The sequence below is a fragment of the Piliocolobus tephrosceles genome, chromosome 3 (assembly GCF_002776525.5).
Source record: "Piliocolobus tephrosceles isolate RC106 chromosome 3, ASM277652v3, whole genome shotgun sequence".
NCBI lineage: Eukaryota > Metazoa > Chordata > Mammalia > Primates > Cercopithecidae > Piliocolobus > Piliocolobus tephrosceles.
This window is the reverse complement of record NC_045436.1, coordinates 159,066,627-159,088,022: the sequence shown is the minus strand read 5'-3', so window position 1 is coordinate 159,088,022 and position 21,396 is coordinate 159,066,627. Positions and strand designations below refer to the sequence as shown.

Here is a 21,396-nt window from a genome sequence, read left to right as displayed (position 1 = left end):
GTACCTAGGGACTTTATGCTATACTTGGTGTTAGTGACAGGCTTGAATTATAGGGTACTCAGCTTTATTCTCTTGGGCAACCACAATTTCATAACATAATACATAATGTTATAGTGACCTCACAGCGTATTTCTCTTATAAATGTGAGGAATTTAAAATAGAAAACCAAAAAAGATTAATAATATAAACTTTTACATCTAATAATAAAAATGTTCACCTTTTAATCTTTCTACTTTAGTAGTTCCAACTGCAAAAATTTTTCAAGTAAATCATTTTTGGAAGTTGTACTTGAATGATTTGGAGGATACTTGATGTCATGAAAGTTTAAATCTTTTAGAAAGATCTTCTGGTGTTTAAAATATATCATTGACTCAGCCTCTGCCTATTCACATTTATGGTCATTTAAATAGGCTACAGTTTATACACCCAAGGGGAAAGCATTTGCTGACAATGATGCAAAATGTTTGATATAGAATTTATTTATACTATTTTAGAAAACTATTTTCAGCATCCACAAAAACTTTACCAGCCACCACTTATTTAGAACTAGTATACAAAAATAATCACAAATCCTCCCCAAGGAACTCTAGTTAGTACTTTGCCATTTCAGTTTTAGTTACTATATTTCTTTAAAATTATAATACTTATCTCTTTTAAACATTGATACAGATCTTTAATGATAGGCTGTCATTAAAAAAGGAAACCAAAAGGAGTAATTTATTTAAAAATTTACTCAGAATTCTTCTGTAATTTTAAATACTTTCTGCTCTTCTATTTATGCAGATTAATGAAGTTTTATTGTAGTTGTATAGTATATTATGGTGTCATAAATTCCTACAGTATAGTCTTTAATTGGTTTAAAAGATAATTAGCTAAATTTATTTTTATGGAAGAACCAAAATAGGGAAAGATGCTTAAAATTAAAAATTAAGTCATGGAGAATCTTTTTTACATATAATCTATAATGGACTAAAGCTTTTCCATTTCATAGCTACATAAAGGAATTCAACATAAACAACTGCGGCATCTTGAATAAAAACTAATTGTAAATTTCTTTTATATTGTGTATATTCATAGAAAACTGCTTATTTTAAGATTCTCTTTTCATTCCTTCACTGGAAATTTTTATTAATAATTACTGAATCCATAACATCTTCAGACTCAGGTTACAGGTTTTCACATATCAATATCTAAAAATTGGAGGAAAAAATTTGCATCATTTTTTTTAAAATAAAGAAGTTCCAAACCTTCATCTTAGATTTATAATAATAGCATATATATTTGTACCACACTGTTGTTTCTTAGGTTGTTATTGCAATTAGAGGATGAGTTACTATTTGTAAATACATGAAATATCCTAATTTGGGCTATTTTTGTAAGTAGCAATTTATTTAATAATAAAATAAGTTTTAAAATTTGTCTTGAAATAGACATACCTGTCTTTTTTAAGTTTTTATATATAATACATATTGTATATACATTTTTCTATATATATACAAGTATTTATTTTTATATGAATTTAGGTATTTACCCCCAAAAGTGATTTCTCTTTTGCCTTCAGAAAAAATAAAAATTCTCACTTGCAATGCTAATTTTTAATGACTTATTTATTAGTAATACTGTGCATTGCCCTTTATCCCAGAAAATTGAACTTTTGTGTTTGAAAGAATTTAAAATATTTTACTATTTTTCCTTTTACTTTGTCAAAAAGAAGACAGCTCAACTGGCCCACTGATTTCCTTGCTTACTTAGTGCTTACTGCCCTCAGAGCATTACCAACAGGTTATAGAGCCCCAGAAATTCTTACTTGTCCAATACATATTGTTTGAAATTACCTTGTAAGGCATTTTTTATTAAAATTAATATTTAGGTAACGCAGTTGTATCTATCTGCATTATAAATTTGTTTCTATGCTGCCTAAAATACTTGAGGCTTGAAAAGATGGAAAGCATGACCACCTTTGTCAGTGTAGAATAATCACATGCTCAGGTGGGTCTCCAATCAAAGATCAGGACTTTCTGACATTCAGCTGTGGGAATGTCTGGTTGAGTTGACCCAGCTGTGCTTAATTGCTACAGACTGGGGGCAATCAATTCAACATTCATTAGAGAAATAAATCCTTTCTGCCTACAGATTGTTTTCAGTTGATGAATATATATGGGGATGTAGTGATAAAGACCAGTAGTATACAGCTATTACTCAAAATCTTTATTTTCAAATTGAATTAATTGAAGACCATGATTCTAAAAGTCATAAATCATCTATTTTACTTACCTGACTTCCAAAATTAAAAATTTTGAAATGTGACCTGAATCCTTTGTGAGAGAAAGTGAAAATAAGCTGCCTGGTTGTTATTTTCTTATTACTTCAATTTAAAAAAGGAGAGATTTGATTTATGTAGTTTTTATAAGTTACGTGGAATTTTTCATATTTCTGTATAATTCCATAATGTCATTCTTAGCCATCTGTTAAATTGGGATTATAATAGTTTGTAATATACTCCTTTCTTTATAATATTTAATGGCTGTTTGAACTTTACATGTGCATATATTCCCCTCTCAAAATGAAAAAAGGTAGTATGATTTTAAACTTGTCTAAGAGTGTATATGATTACTATAAAATAGTGATTTATAATGTCATATTTTATAAATTTATCTTAAAATTTTAGTAGTTCTGCAGTATTATAAATTATTTTTTTCTTTCAGTTGCACCACTTTGTTTTCTATACCATGAACCTTCCAAATTGTATCAGATATTCCGTGAGATGTATGTGCGTTTTTTCTTCAGACTTCATTCCATCTCTTCTCATCCTTCTGTAAGTTCATAAGAAAAACTGGATCAAGTTAGGTTGGACCGTAATCCGTTCTTTCTTTCCGTTAAGAAAAAGTCATCTACTCAAATTCTAATGCAACAAATTTTAATTTATGATGTCAAGCAATGTGTTTCTATTGCAAAAATGACAAGATGAAATTGATATTTAAATATTTTGGTAATAATTTAAATGGAAAAAGTCTCTTGTCAACTACATTTAAATGATTTTTTTTACATATTACAAGATTTAGAATGTCTATATTATTATTCTTAACAAAGATGCCTACCTTCTTTTCTGATCTCTTATCTATGAGATGAAATAAATAATATATTATCTCTAGTGCTGTAGAAAAGTCTACAAAGCACTCAGTGTAGTTAGTGCTTGGCTCCTAGCAGGTGTTCTGTAAATAAATGGCTGTTGTTGTTATAATTATTATCATCATTCTTCTTTGTTAATGAAAATCAAACATTGAATTGTCACTTGTTTGCCAATTTCATATTTGGCTAATTATCAGTTATAAAAGTACATATTTTCTTTGTATTCAATAAAATGATCCTTTGGCCTACAATATAAGAATCAAGGAAAAGCATATATATAGGAGTTGAACATTTTAATCTGTTTTATTATGGCTGTTCCTTTATCATATCTTTTTTTTTCCTTTCCCATAAACCTGACTAAGAGCAGTATTTATTTTATTTCAGTTATGCTTTTTTTCCCCCTTTGGACCTTCTGTGGGTAACATGACTGCTACTCCAGGTGAAACATTCAATTGGAATATATGTCAGGGCTACTAAATTTCCCCAAAGAGGCAACTGTATTATTGCTATTAAATTAAATAGCTGTTCTTTATCCCCCCATTCTAAGGCTATGTTTTCCTATTTCACCTTCCTCCATCTCCAGTCTTGCTCTCATACATTGCTAGTGAAAGTTGGCAAATCACAGAATTCCAGGATGTCACAGATAAACAAATGAAGCAACACCAGTTATCTTGGGTTTCTTATCTCTAAGAGAACTTGATTTTGTTCTTATCTTACCTTAATATTTAATCTGGAATAATCAGAAATATGACCACTAATTAAGATCAGTAATTCTTTTCTAATGCTCATTCTAAGTATCATATTTTTAGTCTCATATTCTATGCCATTTTATGCTTCAGAGTTTAAAAAAACTGGCTGCATAGTACATACCCATGGTGTTCTCCCTGTGCAGAGCACTGAAGCCTGGCACTGGGCAACTCTGGGTATTTCTTCTCTATCTCTGTGCTGGTGGCCCTGGGTATCCTTTTTCAGTGAATTGATTGAGTCAGCCCTGCCCTGTCCTTTTTTTTTTGATTCAGTGGAGTAAAAACTTACAGGCAGTCACCTCCTTTTTTGGCTTGCAGCCAGACTGAATTATTTGGAACCATGACAGTCTTTTTTTCTTTAGAAATGCAAAAAGAGGATTAAAAATTCCTTACAAAGATCAACTCTGAGGAATGCTAAGCTGCAAGAAAGACTTTATTCAGAGTTGTCAAATAATAAATGCACTTGAAAAACCATCTGCTTAAATTGATTAAGTTTTGTACTTCACAAATAATGCCCTTTTAAAAACGATAGATTTTAGTTTTAAAAAATATGTGTATACTAAGTAATCAAACATTCTTGTTCAATAATTTCCTGATGCAAATTTCAAGCAGCTAGCTGCTAGTCTTTTCCTGAGGGTAGATTTCAAAGAAAGAGTGAGAAAAGCAGGCGATGTTTTCCCTAGTGAGTGAGGCTGGAGGGGAACGGACATAGGGAGGGAGAATGAAGGTGGCTATATAGCACTAGGGAAATAACTGGAAACTGGAATGCGTTCAGATAAAAACTAATTTTGCTGAGGTTAAGTAATAATACATGGCTTGCAAAGTGACAAGTTTTCTGTAAGGTGATGTTTTCCTTGGACTCTCCACATATTACATACTGGTTTACGTGGGGATCATATTGTGTGAAAAGGTAGGCTCCTTAGCATATCTGTATGTGTGAGTATAAATAAAGAGAAATAAAGTTTATGTTTAAACACAATGTTAGAGATCCATTAATACATTTTCTGTTTTTGACTCTTAAACAGTATAAAGAATATTTATGTTGATAGTCTTTCTCATTTTCCATTTGAATAATTTGTTGGCATAGTTAATTTTTAAATATTAAAATGTCTATTTCTCTTATAATTCATTGTTGTATCCAGGGTATTGTGTCACTCTGTCTGCTGTTTGAAACTCTTCTTCAAACTTACCTTCCCCAACTCTTTTATCATCTACGAGAAATTGGGGCTCAACCGTGAGTACTTTTCTCTCCTAATTGAAGAATAGATAGTTTCACAGAAAGCTCTTTTTTCCTCATTGTAGAGCACTTGCAAAGATGTAATTTTTCAGAGAAATTAAGCTAACAATTTTCCTAATAAAACTATAATTATCAAGTAGTAAATTGTAATGACATTGTGCCAAAAATTCTTGAAAGAATTACCAAAATCCTAATAAAGTCTTCTTTACTAGGATTTTTGTGTCTGGTACAAGAGTCACCAAAATAAACCAATTTCTATTCATAATGAAAGGTGTCAGCCAAAACTGAAGCAAACATTTGTGGAAACAAATAATACCTGAAAAATGTGATCATACCAAACTTAAGTCAGTATAGGCCACAGTTATCAGAGAATTACCTATGAAAACTATATAAGTTAAAGTTGGCTGTCTTTTGTTAAAGGAAAGCAAATCAGGTACCTATCAATGGTTGTACACTGTGATTTCTCCTTCCTAAAATTTGAATTTTGTTCATTGGTCTCAGTATGAGTTATAAGTGAATATGTATAGTATCTCTGGACTTCAAGATTATAGGTTTTCTCTCTCTCTCTTTTAAAATAACAGTGTCTAAAGCAAGAGCAATTTCCAAATGATTTAGCAATGTTTTCTTCCTGTCTTATCTGTGCAGCTATTTTCTCCTATTAAAGAGGGTATATTTGAAAAAAGTATTAACTCCTTGAGGCCACAAAAGAAGTTAGTGGGAAATAGAATAGTATAGTATTTGTCTTCTCCGCTCTTGAAACCATAGCAAATAGATAGCTGAGTGGTGGAAATTTAATCCAGATTCAAATTCCCTTTCTGTTAAGCTTTGTAATCCTGGTGAAGTTTTTTAATTTATCAAAGCCTCAATTTCTTTACATTAACATAATTCAGTTTATTTATCTTAAAAATCAAGAGAATTAGTACCTTGCAGAGTTGTTTAAAGATTGAATGATTATAAAGATGGAGATAGCAATCAAGATGGAGATAGAGATAGATAGGTGTATAATCTCCTTTTTATAAAGTACCATTGAATTTCAGCCATCTTAGAGATGGCCTTTATAAAATAATACCTCATATCATCCATTGATAATACTGAGCAGATACCCTTTCCTTTGTAGCCATTAAAAAATAAAATTCTATTCATGATTCAGAAATATTTTATATTGAACATAAGACTTTTATTCTTAAACTTGTAGTAAATTGACTTCTTTTTGCTATTGTGAAATGAACATTGGAGTATAAGTAGGGTTTTCTTTACTAGGATGAAGACATTTAGTTCATTACTAGAAACTAAAATGATATTTTATTTTTTCCAACCTATTTATATACTTTACTCATTAAAAGAAATAAATTTATTTCAATGACATGATAAACATTAAAATTCCTATATAGGAAAATTGTAAAAATTCTAACTGTCAAGGTAGAAATCAATTTTTTTTTTTTTTGAGACAGAGTCTTGCCCTGTCACCCAGGCTGGAGTGCAGTGGCCGGATCTCAGCTCACTGCAAGCTCCGCCTCCCGGGTTCACGCCATTCTCCTGCCTCAGCCTCCTGGGTACCTGGGACTACAGGTGCCCGCCACCATGCCCGGCTAGTTTTTTGTATTTTTTTTTAGTAGAGACGGGGTGTCACCGTGTTAGCCAGGATGGTCTCGATCTCCTGACCTCATGATTCGCCCGTCTCGGCCTCCCAAAGTGCTGGGATTACAGGCTTGAGCCACCGCGCCCGGCCAGAAATCAATTTTTTAAAAACTGAAGCTTTTGGAAGCTTTTTAACTTTGAATTTAATTTCTTTAATGGATACAGGACTACTTGGGTTATCTATTTCTTTTTGAATAAGCTTCAGTAGTTTATGTCTTTTACTAGGTTATCATATTTATAAACAAAGTTATTCATACTATTCTCTATGCTTAGCCTTTTTAATATTTCTAGGGTTAGTAGTGACATCATTTTTGTCATTCCTGATATTAGTAATTGTATATTCTCCCATGTTTTCTTGATTATTCTGGCTACAGGTTTATCAATTTTATTCGTCTGAAAGAATCAGTTTTTTGTTCCATTGATTCTTTTTCTCTGTTGTTTTTCTGCTTCGATTTATTTCTACTCATATTTATTATTTTCTTCTTTTTGCTTGCATTAGATTTATTTTGCTCTTGTCTTTCTGCTTGTTTGAGGTGGAAGTTAGATCACTGATTTGAGGACCTTTCTTTTTTTCTAATATAAGCATTAATGTTACAGATTTCCCTCAAATTACCTCTTTATCTCCACCCAACAAATTTTGACATGTTATATTTTCATTTTTATTTAATTAGAAATGTTTTGTAATTTCTCCTGTGGTTTCCTCTTTGAATATGGGTTATGTAAAAGTAGGTTGTTTAATTTCTAAATATTTGGAAAGATATCTTTCTTTCATTTATTTCTGTTTTAATTCTGTTGCAGTTAGACAACATGCTTCATATGATTTCAGTTGTTTTAAATGTGTTGAAGTTTGTTTTTGGATCCAGAACATGATCTGTCTTGGTCCATGTGCACCTGAATAAACTTTGTATTCTGCAAGTATTGGGCAGAATGTCATATAAATATCAAGGAAATCAAGTTTGTTAATAATGATGTTCAAACCTTGTATACACTTACTAATTTTCTGCCTACTTTTTCTATTGATTATTGAAAGAGGAATGTGAAAGGCTCTAATTATAATTGTGGATTTTGTCTATGTCTTCCTTTAGTGCTGTATTTGTTTTTTTTTTTTTTTTTTCATGTATTTTGATGCTTTGTTTTTAGGAGAATTGATCACTTTATTATTATATAGTGTCCTGTTTTATTCCTAGTAATAAATCTACTATGTCTGATATTAATATAGCCATTCCAGCTTTTTAAAAATTATAATTGCATGATACATTCTGTTCTGTTCTTTTACTTAACATATTATCAATATCTTTTTTTAAGTGGGTTTCTTGTTGAAAGTATAGTTGGGTCTTCCTATGTGGCAGTCTGTTTCTTAATTGGTGTGTTTATACCATTTATATTTAATATAATTGATATTATTGAATTGAAATCAACTATCTTGCTAAATGTTTTTAGTTGTTCCATGTTCTCTTTATTCTTTTTTTCTCATTCTCTGCCTACTTTTGAATTGAACATTTTTTTATTCCATTTTATCTCCACTATTAGATTTTTATACTTTTTAAAGTATGTTTTTGATGGGTGCCATGAGGTTTACAATATACTTCTTCTTTTTCTTTTTTTTTCTTGAGATGGAGTCTTGCCCTGTCGCCCAGGCTGGAGTGCAGTGACGCGATCTTGGCTCACTGCAACCTCACCTCCCTGGTTCAAGCAATTACCCTGCCTCAGCCTCCCAAGTAGCTGGGATTATAGGTGCATGCCACCATGTATGGCTGATTTTTTTTTGTACTTCTAGTAGAGATGGGGTTTCACCATGTTGGCCAGACTGGTCTTGGACTCCTGCCCTCAGGCAATCTGCCTGCCTTGGCCTCCCAAAGTGCTGGGATTATAGGCATGAGCCACTGCACCCAGCCAATATACTTCTTTAATCACATTCTACCTTCAAATAAACTTCAGGCCTAGATGGCTTCACTGACAAAATCTGCCAAGCACTTCAGGAAGAAATGATATCAATCCTTATTTTTCTCTGGCTACTATCAAGATTTTTGTTTTCAGTTGTCACCACTTTGATTATTATATATCTAGGCATAGATTTCTTTGGATTTATCCTGTTGGGAGTTTGCTAAGCTTGAATTTATAAGTTTATGTCTTTTGACAAATTTGGAAGTTTTGACCCATTATTCCTTTAAATATTTTTTTCTGCACCATACTCATTCTTCTTTTCTTCTGAGATTCCAGTGACACAAATGTTGAAACTTTTGATATAAAAGAAAAAAAGAAGATGAAAAATAAAGTTTATTATTTTCTCACAAGTCCTTGCAGGTCTATTTTTTTTTTTTTTTTTTTTTTTTTTTTTTTTTCCATAGAGACAGGTTCTTGTTTTGTTGCTCAGGCTGGTCTCAAACTCCTGGCTTCAAGTATTCCTCCTGCCTCAGTCTCCCAAAGCACTGGGATTACAGCCATCACCACACATAGCCCTTCACTTTTTCTTAATCCTTTTTCTGTATGGTGTAGATTGAACATTTTCTACTGATCTATAGTCAAATTCTCTGTCTCTTTCCTCCATCATTCTCGTTTTACTATCGGATCCCATCTAGTGAGATGTTTTTGTGTGGTTTTTCGGTTATTGTATTTTTCAGTTCTACAATTTTCATCTGGTTCTTCTTCATACAAAACATATTGAACTGTACACTAATAAGGGTAATTTCTACTATACTGTAGTTTCCCCTTATCTGTGGGAGATATATTTCAAGACCCCCAGTGGATGCCTGAAACTGTGGATAGTACTGAGCCCTATATATACACCATGCTGTTTTTCCCTATATATACTTAACTATGATAAAGTTCAGTTTATAATTAGGCACAGCAAGAGATTTACAATAACTAATAATAAAATAGAACAATTATAACAATATACAAGCATCACTACTCTTACTCTTTGGGGCCATTATTAAGTAAAAAATAATAGTAATAAGGGTTACTTGAACACAGGGGCTGTGATACCAGGACAGTCAACCTGATAACCAATGTGGCTTCTAAGTGACTAACGTGTGGGTAGCATGTGCAGCATGGATACACTGGACAAAGTGATGATTCATGTCTGGAGTGGGACCGTGCGAGCTTTCACCAGAGAACAGCACACAATTTAAAATTTATGGATTATTTTTGGAATTTTTCATTTAGTATTTTTGGACTGTTGGTGACCACAGTTGGCTATGGATAACTGAAACCACAGAAAGTGAAACCATGGGGGGACGACTATACATAAATTATAGCACAATAAACTTTATTTCTAAAAAGCTATGCTATGTTATTTCTATATTGGTGGGTGGGGATGTGTGGCACTATTCCTCAAATATGACACTATGAGAATTTGAGTAAAATGAAGCTAGCTGAAGTTAGTAATTTTGACTTTAAATTCAAATGTATTTTGTAAGTTATTAAAATTCCAGTGGCCCAAAGTTTCTTTTGTATATATAAAGAGATATTCTAAGACCACCCAAAAAGCTTAATTAGTCAATACTAGTGCCTACATGTACTTTGTTATATTAGAACAATAGTTAGACAGTATTGAGGGATTTCTGAAACTTGAGAATCTTTTTCAGTCTTAAGATAATTAATACAGTGACACCAACCAAGGCAACCTCTGGGTCCTTTTCTGTCTTTTAAGAGAATAGCACAGATGTTTGTTGACACAATAGGATAATTCCAGCAAACAGTTTGGCTACCACCTGTCAGGGACAGTCAAATGATATTAGATGCTAATAGATAATACAGAAATGTGAGGAACTAGTTGATCTCTTAAAGCACCAGGGCCAAAGAGTTCATTTCCTGATTTCAGAGATAAATTGTTATTGTAACATAACCTACTTGTAAGTAGTGAGATCTCATACATCTTAGAATTTTTTTAGTGAAATAGAATTTAATTGAATTTTCTGGCTGATCCTTCAGAGTTCTATAACCTCCTAACTAAAATGAAGAGTTTGAAATCAGAAATCTGTTTCTAATGTCTCATAGCTTTAAAACTATTTTTGTCCTTATACTTGTTATTTTATTCATCCTATATAGCCATTTGACTGAAATGTAGAAAATAATTTATTAAATTGAGAAAATATGAAGGCATTGAACAATCTTTCAAGTATTTTGAATAAAAATTCAAATTATTTTGGATTGCCTGGAATTGTTAAGACTATCAGAAGGTCAGCTCATTGATTGCTAAGTAGTATACACTCTAAAAAACAGAATGTAGAAGTGGGTTTTATAAAGGCTGACCTCTAGAATAAAGGAGGACCCAGCATGTGTAATTCTTCCTCTTAATACTTTGAGACCACTAATTTGAGGACTTGTGGTTTCTCATCACTGAACTTTTGCAGCTTTCAAGAAAGTACTTAAGTTTTAAATGCCCAGGTTATTTCTAAGACTCTTGAACGAGTTACCTTAACAATAGAATTGGTTGGGTTCTTCTGATATTGCATTTTCATAAGAAAAAATTTCAGTGGTAAATTAATTTTTATTTTTCCTTGCTTATAGACTTCGTATATCATTTAAGTGGATGGTTCGAGCTTTCTCTGGATACTTAGCTACAGATCAGCTCTTGCTTTTATGGGATAGAATCCTAGGATACAACTCTCTGGAAATTCTTGCTGGTAAGAATAAATGCTTGTTTGTAAAACACATGCTGTTTCTATAATAAGGTCCCTTTTCTTCCTAACATTCACCATCTGTAACTGGAATTTATTTGTCATTTCTAATGCATGAACAATTAATAGATATATATCGGGCTTTGAAGATAAGTACCAACAAAAACTGCAGTCTTGATATATTTATGTTACTACACAATACCAGCCTACTTCTCTTCCTTCCCAGCTCCCAGGAAAGTTCATTTTCCCTTCCCTTTCCATCTCCCCTTTTAGTCCAGCTAGGTCTCACTATCTCCCAGCACCTATGAGATCTGTGCAGCAGAATGTAGATATACTTCCCTTCTACTCTGGACTCCCCTGCTACCTTAGCAGTCTGTTCTATGCCCCATCTCAACACCTAAGATCCAAACTGAGGCTAAGCCTCCCTGCATGGCTGAAACCTCAGCTCTTCTGTGTCTGTTTATAAATGAAGTTAAAACCTTTTCCTTTTTGCTAACAGTCTCTGACTTCTTCCCTGGTGGCTGAGTTTCCCCTTTTATTCTCTCAGGCCAAAAACTATTTCATCTTTTTTTCAGGAAGTCACAAATTTATCTTTTATTTAATAATTAAGCAGTTTTTACAACAGATATATGCCCAAGGCAATTATATGATTACAAAGAGAGCATATATTTCTAATTAATTCTATTATGTTGCTTCCCTTGTACACAATAGACTCAATTATTTTATTATTGAGATTATCAGGATATTCAAATAATAATTACAATGTTTTCACAATAGATAGGAATCAGAAAAGTTGGCAGAATGTTTCCATACTTTAAATTGATAGCATTATAAAATCACCTCTCTGGGCTGCTGTGGAAATAAAGCTTAGTTGAAGAAGAATATGATAGGAAGATTCTCTAGTTACCATATTAACATATTCGGGTTTTTTTTTTTTTTTTTGAGACACTCTCACTCTGTCGCCCAAGCTAGGGTACAGTGGCATAATCTTGGCTCACTGCAACCTCTACCTCCTGGGTTAAAGTGAGTCTCCTTCCTCAACCTCCTGAATAGCTGAGATTACAAGTGCCTGCCACCACGCTCAGGTAATTTTTGTATTTTTAGTAGAGACGGGGTTTTACCATGTTGGCCAGGTTGGTCTGAAACTCCTGACCTCAAGTGATCCACCCGCCTCAGCCTCCCAGATTGCTGGGATTACAGGTGTGAGCCCCCACGCCCAGCCTTCACATATTCTTGAATGCTGAGAGGTCTAGAGTTACAGATACTGGGTAGCATATGTCCCTGGGTGGTAGTTCCCCTGGTATAATGAGAGATATCACTGATTAATATTTTTAGCAACTTCTAGTTTTCTTCTCTCTCAATTTTTTAAAAAACCTGTACAAATATGAGTTAGGAAATAATGGTCTGCCCTCATTTCTTTTGGCTGAATGGCAGTAACATATATAATCTAGCAAGAGAAGGAATCCTCAAGATTGTTGAGTATAACTTTTTCTAAACATTGTTTATGAGCTGTTCTTATCCTCTGTTGGGACACTTCAGTATTGGGCAATCCCTGCCTTACCTGGTGGCCCATTTCATTTCTGGATAATATGGCTCATTAAAATGTACTCCTGTTAAACCAAGGTAATTATCATGTTTTCTCTACTCTCACATTTTTGCCTGTCCCCAAAGTCTTCTATTTTCCAAGCTAAGTAGCCTTGTTTTCTCCTGTCATTTCTCAAGTGAAAGAATTGAAGACTTTTAACCAAATGTCTGTCCTCTGAGTGTACCAGAAAATTTGAAGAGTACTGTGTATAGCACTCAGTATCATTTTAAAGAGACATTAAAGCATGTTTAAAAGGAGGGCTCAGTATAAGAAAATACTTTTTAATAATTAGGACTTTCAAAAAGTAGAATAGGTTCTTTAACTGTGATGTGAAGGGTCAAGAGGTTTCATACCTTGAAAGAAATGTTGAATTAGAAAACCTTCAAGCCCTCTTTCAATTTAAATTCTCTCATTCTGTGCCTTATCACCCCTTAGCAAACTGAAGGAACAGAGAAATAAATGTATGTTGAATACTGTATTTGCTCTAAGCCAGGCACTCTTCTGTGAGCTCAATAATTAATGAAAAGGTTACTGAAGAATAGGTAGAAATGTAGTCTGCATTATTGCTTCCACCCATTTTCCCTGAGTGCTTTAAGAAATCTACAGGGAAGAATTCTGGAACATCTAGAAATGGAACTAGACTGAAGGAAGCTCCCCTACCATGGAATTCAGATAAAGAACCACAGGGTAAATAATTTCATGTAAATGTATATAAATTAGTTTTGATTATTTCATATACCTTTGGTATGAGTATTTTGGAACCACCTTTTTCTGATCAAGTGGGTTACTATGCAGTCTTGAGAAATATTTTCATAAATGTCACTGGCTTTAATTGTGAATTAATTAGAGCCTTTTGAAGAACAGTTTAAAGCAAAGTTATCTTAATGTTCTTGATAGAATTGCTTAGAATTAAAGTAATAAGACCAAAAGAAAATATTAGAGCCTCTATATTTCATATGAGGCATAATTTCAGTTGAAAATATCCCAAAGTGTAGACCTTTCCTCCCTTGGCAAACAAGCCTGTCCTGTGGAAGGGCTGGGCAAACCAAACATGAAGCAGATGGAAAGGAACTTCTGTGATGTGACACCAAGATAAATAAAGGTTATGAGCACATAAGCATTTTGGATGCTGAGGTCAATTAGTGAACTGCTCTTTTTCCCCTTCTTATCTACCTTTGGAGAAACAGTTTTCCACTATGTAAAACTCTTTCCTGCTGGAGCAGAAAATTTGGCCAACCTGTCAAGCTTTCAGCAACTATGTTCAATTATACACAAAAAAGGAAGTAGTAATCATATTCTTTAACTGCTAAAATGCCTGCACTATACAAAATATTATTCCAGGTATTAGGAAGCTGTAAAAAATTGCTGGTCTACAGAAGTAGTTTTCTTTGATATTCATGTAAACATGAAACTCAGTGACTTTAAAGTATTCATGTTTTCTCCATTTCAGTTAAGGAGTAAATCCTTTGTTGCAGATCTCTTGTATCTCCTGTTACATATTCACTAACTGCAGCTGACTTGACTTTTTACCATTTTACCATTACCATCTTTTTCTCCAGAATTTTTCTCTCTAAGGAGTTCTAATGCTTTTTTGCCTGACTGTCCAAAATCTCTTGTCCCTTAGAAAAGTGCCTGTGCTTCCCAGTCACTGGTTGCACTTGGCCTTTATCTGGGGAAATTAAGAGGCCTTGCTGCTGACTTCTGTTCCTCAGGCACAATGACCAGGACCACTGTAACAGCATCCTTCATGCCATCTCTGGAAAGTCAATTCTGATAGACAGCAGAGCCAATGATTCTTAGGAAAGCGCACAGATTATCATGTCAGAGAAGGGTGGTTGCTGCTTACTTTCAGCCTCAATAGTGTCTTCACATAGTGGTTAGATGCACAACTCCAGAGCCAAGGTTGAGTATTGGCTTTATACTATTTTCCACGTGTCACCCCACTCACTATTAGGCCTCACTCTCTATATTAGTAAAATGGGCTATTAATAGTATTTAACTCACAGAATTAGTATCAGAATTACTTATTCTCTTTGTAAAAATGTATTTTAAAAAATATATGTGTTTGCATTAGGTATGCAGTATACCTAGGAACCAGTCTTCCAAATAATTTTGAATATTTCTTTTTCATTTTTTTGGGGTTTTTTTGTTTGTTTTTTTTGAGACAAGGTCTCACTCTGTTACCCAGGCTAGAGCGCAGTGGCACAAGCATAGCTCACTACAGCCTAGAACTCCGGGGTCAAGCATTCCTCTGCCTCAGTCTCCCAATTAGCTGGGACTACAGGCATGCACCACCATGCCTGGCTTATTTTTTAAATTTTTTGTAGACACCAGGGTCTTGCTTTGTTTTCCAGTCTGGTCTTCAACTCCTAGGCTCACACAATCCTCCTGTCTCAGCCTCCCAGAGCACTGGGATTGCAGACATGAGTCACTGTGCCCAGTATTTTGAATATTTCTTACCATTAATTTCCTAAACTTCAAAGACTTGTTGGGTAGAGAATCCACTACCATCACTGGTGATGGAGAGAAAAGGAGGTAAGTCAAGAGTTAGCTCCAAGCAGTACCATCTCCTTGTCAGGGTCACCTGCCTTTTAAATGGGTCCTTCTATTGTTTATGACTCACTCCCTCACATGGAGTTTTACAGTAGGTTATATAAGTTTTGCATGTTAGCATTGCTCTTTTTCCATGTGCATATGTTTAATGGAAACAATAATCCAAATGTTGTTTTTAATTTTTTTTTAAGAGACAGGTTTTTGCCATGATGCCCAGGCTATCAAACTCCTGAGCTCAAGACACTTCTCCTGCCTCAGCTTCCCAGTTAGCTGGTACTACAGGTGTGCACCACCATGCCTGGCCTCCAATGTTGTTTTCTACTTAATGTATATTATTGATCTTTAAGTTGTCTTGTAATGTTTGGATTTTTTTGAAGTTTCACATCTTTTTTCCTGTAGCCAACATTAAATTAAATGTCAGTATCAATCCTACAGCAGCCCTCCATACAGATATATCCATTTGTGAAACTCTAAGAAAGTCAGTGCTGTTTATAAAAATATAACGAGTAATTATAAAAATATTTTTTAAGAAAAGGCTTTAAAGCCACGTTTCTATCAGGACACCTCCTTGGTACATATGAAACATCTATTTAAAAATTCAGCCTCCATATAACATTTCAGAAGCCTCTCTACAACATTAGGAAGAAATACCTGCAATAAATAAACCTTAATCAGTAAGACAGTCATTAGGCCAGGCATAGTGGCTCACCCCTGTAATCCCAGCACTTTGGGAGGGTGAGGCAGGACGATCACTTGAGCCCAGGAATTCAAGACCAACCTAGGCAACATAGTAAGACCCCATCTCTATAAAAAAAAAAAAAAAGACTCATTAGATCTTCATGCCATTTTAAAATGGTTTCAGTTGTAGGTTTGAAAGAAATAACTTATAAAATGGCCTTTTTAAAGAACACTGAATTTTTCTTTTTCTCAAAACCATGGTGTTCAGTTTGTCTGGCCATCAGTCACTGTTCTCTAGAGCAGACAATTTCTGTTCATCATAAGACCTTAACTCAGAATGCAGGGATGTGGTCGGTCGTGTAAAGCACTAGTTCTGAATTTCCGTGCAGTGGGTTTTGGGCTTAGCATAGCAGTAACCGTGCCGGGCTGATGAGTAGGCGAACAGTTGAAATAGTGTGCATTCTTTTCTAGTGCTGGCAGCTGCCGTGTTTGCTTTCCGAGCAGTGAACCTGATGGAGGTGACATCACTGGCTGCAGCTGAAGTAAGGATAAGTTTCACTCAGATGGGATGGAAATAGTTTCTGAGGGATTGCCAGGCTGTCATTTTAGTGTCTGATGCATAGGACACGCATTACTTGTAGCCAGATTTTTTAACTCGGGTAAAACCTGTTAAGTTATGAGCTAATAATACTTAAGGATTCAGATTTCTTTAATTACTTGAGAAAAATCTTCTTATGAAAGAGTAATAAACAAGATTATTATAGGAAACCATTATAACCATATGGGAAACCAGATACCTAGTAATTTTAGTAGAAACAATTGGGGTTTATGTTGCATCTTTTATTGTTCATGTCGATGCATTATTTTTACAGAAGGAAAATTACTTGAGGGAGTTAAAGAGCATGTATTTGGGTGATATAGTGAAGATACATGGGCTTTTTTGGTTATTTAAAATTGTGAGTTAATTATTTAAAGCTGCTTTCTTTTCAGTGATATAATTTATACCTGAAATATGGTTCAATTAAATAGTGCTTACTGTATTATTCTATTTGTTATCTTTCACAGAAATATAAATTTTTCCTTAAAATAGCTGCCTGCATTTTTGTTTAAAGGGAAGAGGATGTTTATGCATCTTACAACTGAATAAACATTAGTTCCATCTCAAAATGACTTCCTGCAGTCAGTCAGTCCTTACACTAGAATAACAGGACTAGGAATCATAATGTACGCTTATTTATAGAAGCAAGTTGAAATGTTAAACCTGTTATAAACTCTTGCTACCTTGTATATTTGAAGAAGACTGAGGCTAACATCCAGGTTATTTTCTACAGCATGTTTTAGCATTTGCACATGTACTACCATTAAGATATTCTGAAAAGAGAAGGAAAGTTGTAGCTTTGGTACTAAGATTTAGGACAAATCCAAAGAAGAGCTTAGTGTCAAAATTACATAGTAATTATGTTTACTTTATTTCATAGACTTCGCTTTGCTATTAATAATTCTTTTTATGTTTTGTTTCAGGCAGTTCTTGCTGACCTTTCTACTTTAAAAGTAATGCCTCTTCTTCAAATTTTTCTGTTTGCTACTGTCACCTGATCTTCTTCACAGTCACTGACAACACATCTAGTTTTTCATTAGAAACAAATCATGAACTATGCAAACTCTGCATAAAACCAAAATGAAACTTTGCATATAAGCCAATAAAGATCATGTTCCCTCTTCAGTTAAACCTAAGTAGTTTCTCACTTTTTGAAACAATAACTCTGCACCAAATATTGCATCGCATGCTGCTGATTTTCAAGAGAGAAGCAATAAACACAACTTCTGCTAAATTTAGCATTATATATATATATATAATATTATAATATATATAATCCTGACTTGTAAATGGCATGTAATAATATATGCAATAAGAACTAAAGATACTGTAATAAACTTCAAGAGGTAATGTAGCTTCTTGGATAATTCTTTTATGTCAGTTTATAAATTTATCTCTAGATAATGTATTGTTTTGTCTCATAAATTGCTCTTCACTCAGAGCCAGGGGTGGAGTAGGGTGTGAGAACACTTGAAAAAGATAATGTTTTTAAGTAGGAATTCAAAAATTGCTTAAATGATGTTTTTAAGCAACTTTTTACACCCCAGGGATTTTCTACATTTCTCTCTATTTTATTTCTCTCTTTAAACATGTCTACTGGGGAAGGTCGAATACAATTGTCTCCATCTGGCAATATTTTATGCTTGACTCTCTGAAAGTCAGAAAATTATAGTTGATCCCTTTTCACCTCTCACCTTTCATTCTCTTGCTTAGAAGACTTGACATTGCCAAGGCCTGTTGCCAGCTTCTGTTACTTTGTAACTATACAAGGAAGACACCCAAGAGAATGAGGAGTCAAAACCACATTCACTTTTGCTGAAGCTTGATTTCACAAGATATACTCTGGGGCAGAGCCCCTGAGAGAGATTAAAAGTAGGTAGTAGGCATTCATTCTAAACTGCAGACATTATGCAAGGCATCAGCCTTAATTTGGGCTTTATTATAAGTGAAGGGTCTTATTTTGTATTACTTCCTAAAGACCTACCATTTCTGTAATATGGAGGAAAAAGTCTGAAAACTATTGTCCTTTGATTTTAGTTTCAAATTTAAGATGCTGATCACTTCACTAAAACTGTAAATCAGTAGATTGATACTCTTATTGATTGCCTAGAATTTTATTTTTACCCAAATGTATTTTATGAGTCTTTTATTTTGGCAGTATATATTAGGAAAAATGCTTGTTGATTTCCTAAGAGCTGAATAATAATTTATTCCATGATTGATTCTTAATAAACCCCATTTTATTGCTTTTGAAGGTGATACAGTTATAATCCTATGCTTTTCCATTCTTTGTTTCTGAATGTACATTAATTGACAGGACAAGCACACACCCATGACTATTATCTACTCAGAAAATGGCTAAATATTAGGAAGAGAGTGAGTTTTAAATGATCTGGTTCACGTGCATACAGACATGCCCATCTTTGACTTTTTTCTTTAGGAGAATATGCATTAGCTTTTTTTAAAGAGGCAATGTAATAGTCTAGTACACTAGACTGGAGAATCAGATGGGGGAATTTTGGTCCTCCTGTAAATCCCTAGATAATTTAAGCTCTCTTATCTGTAATTGGGGTTGAGGGACTGGTAACAAATGGTAGAAAATTATTGTATCTGCTCCGTTTACCTTACAGGTAGGTAAGGACCTGTAGGACCAAATAAGAAAATACTATATTTGAAAGTAATTTTTAAAACTGCAAAGCACCAAGCAAATGAAGGATATTGTTGGTACTTAGTTTGTATATGACGTTTTAAGGACAAGTAGTAGAAGATGATAGATGAAGACTGCACAATTTCATTAGCATTTCTATCATTTAACCTGATAATTTAAGACTCTGTCTGTAAAAATGAATGGACCACGCCATAGCAGATCCTTTCATTTGAAACAGGTGGCTCTAGGCAGTAGATCTGAATCTGAATCCCAAAGCCAGACCTGGTTGACAACCACCCACTTTGCTGCTTCCCCAGACCCCTCTCTGCCAAGCTTGGCTGCTTGTTAAAACACTGAACTGAGGGTCATTGGGCTGCCTTACCCACGCTATTTTTTGTTTTGTTTTGTTTTGTTTTTTTGATGCAGTCTGGCTCTGTCACCCAGGCTGGAGTGCAGTGATGCGATCTCGGCTCGCTGCAACCTGCACCTCCTGGGTTCAAGTGACTCTCCTGCCTCAGCCTCCCAAGTAGCTGGGACTACAGGCATGTGCCATAACACCTGGCTGATTTTTTGTATTTTTAGTAGAGACGGGTTTTCACCATGTCAGCCAGCCAGGTCTTGAACTCCTGACCTCAAGTGATCCACCCACCTCAGCCTCCCAAAGTGCTGGGATTACAGGCTTGAGTGACCACGCCAGACCTGTCCACTCCATCTTTAACCACACCTCCTTAGGCTCCCTCATTTGACTTCCTTTCTCTTGCGTCCTCCTGTGCCATCTCTTCCCAACCCCTGACACCCCCTTCACAACTGCTCTGCCAGTGATTACAAAGATTGGAGTGACTAGTGATACATTGGCATTGGTGTAGCCTAATAGGCAGTTCTTCAGGTTGTCAGTTCACCCACTAATGTGATATGTTATGACTTTATAGTATGGAAGAGTTTATTGAATAATGGTTTTCAATTATTTTGTTGAGAATGCTTTGGTAATGCAGTGTTCTGGCTAATTGAAATTTCCAGCTTGTCTTAACTTCGCAACACCCCACACTCAGTATGTGCTCTCTCCTCCTATTTTGCAGGGAAAACAGAGACCATTAAGCTTGAGTTGTCTCAGCCTTCTACTTCAGAATTTAGCTTTATCTCTCCCCCCAGATTTATCTCCTTCCTTCTTGCATTAAGAAGTGTCTAATCTAGTTTAGTCCTATAGTTCTCTGAATGCAGATTTGATTGTGCCACTTCTATGCTTGAAAAACTCAACAGCTTCTCATTGCTTAAAGGATAAAGGCTAGGCTCTGTAGCATAACAGGAAAAAGTCTTCACTGCTTGACCTTTTCATTCTTATGTTCCCACAGTGATCCATTATCCTGTACTTCAGCCTCACTAGGTTCCATGCTGATTCTCAACCAGATATGGCTCTTCATTTTGTTTCTGCCAAAATCTTCTCCATTTCTCAAGGCCTCCCTCAAAAATTTTTCTCTGTTGTGAAGATAACATGGAACCTGTAAATTAAATTAATTATGCCCTTCTCCTTGTTCTTATAAAACTGTTCATCCACTCATGTGATGCTTATAGTATTAACTGATACCTTTTTGGATATGTGTTCTGATTTTGTCACTTTATTCTGAAGGCAGTTTTCATTGACTTGTCTGTCCTAAATGTGGAAGATGCAAGCAGAAATTTGTCCATATATGTCTGTATCCCTTGACCTACTCAGAAATTGTTGGGATCTGTTTTCTATAAAACATAATTTCTCCTTTGTATCTAGTCTTCCTTCTTCCACAAATGTTCTGATTTTTCTTTAGCGATCTACCCCTTCCCCATGTGCATCAGGTGAGGCTGACTTGCATCCCCAGGACCATTGGGTCCTAGCCAAGTAGTCACCATGTATTGTCCTCTGGCCAAGGGGATTGCTTCAGGACCAACGCAAAATCTGAGACCAGTGGGAGTTAGTGAAACTTAATTAGGA

At 34.5% G+C, this 21,396-nt stretch overlaps 1 protein-coding gene across 1 annotated transcript in view; it reads left to right on the top strand.

Moving 5' to 3' along the window:
* The window catches only part of TBC1D19 (TBC1 domain family member 19), a 164,374-nt gene extending 146,457 nt beyond the window's left edge, over positions 1-17,917 (top strand). The window contains exons 17-21 of the mRNA XM_023223043.2: positions 2,706-2,815; positions 5,018-5,109; positions 11,263-11,378; positions 16,660-16,730; positions 17,710-17,917. Of these exons, the coding sequence (XP_023078811.1) occupies positions 2,706-2,815; positions 5,018-5,109; positions 11,263-11,378; positions 16,660-16,730; positions 17,710-17,784 (464 nt within the window). The 3' untranslated portion in view covers positions 17,785-17,917. The remainder of the gene's footprint in view (positions 1-2,705; positions 2,816-5,017; positions 5,110-11,262; positions 11,379-16,659; positions 16,731-17,709) is intronic.
* The last annotated feature ends 3,479 nt before the right edge of the window (positions 17,918-21,396 follow it).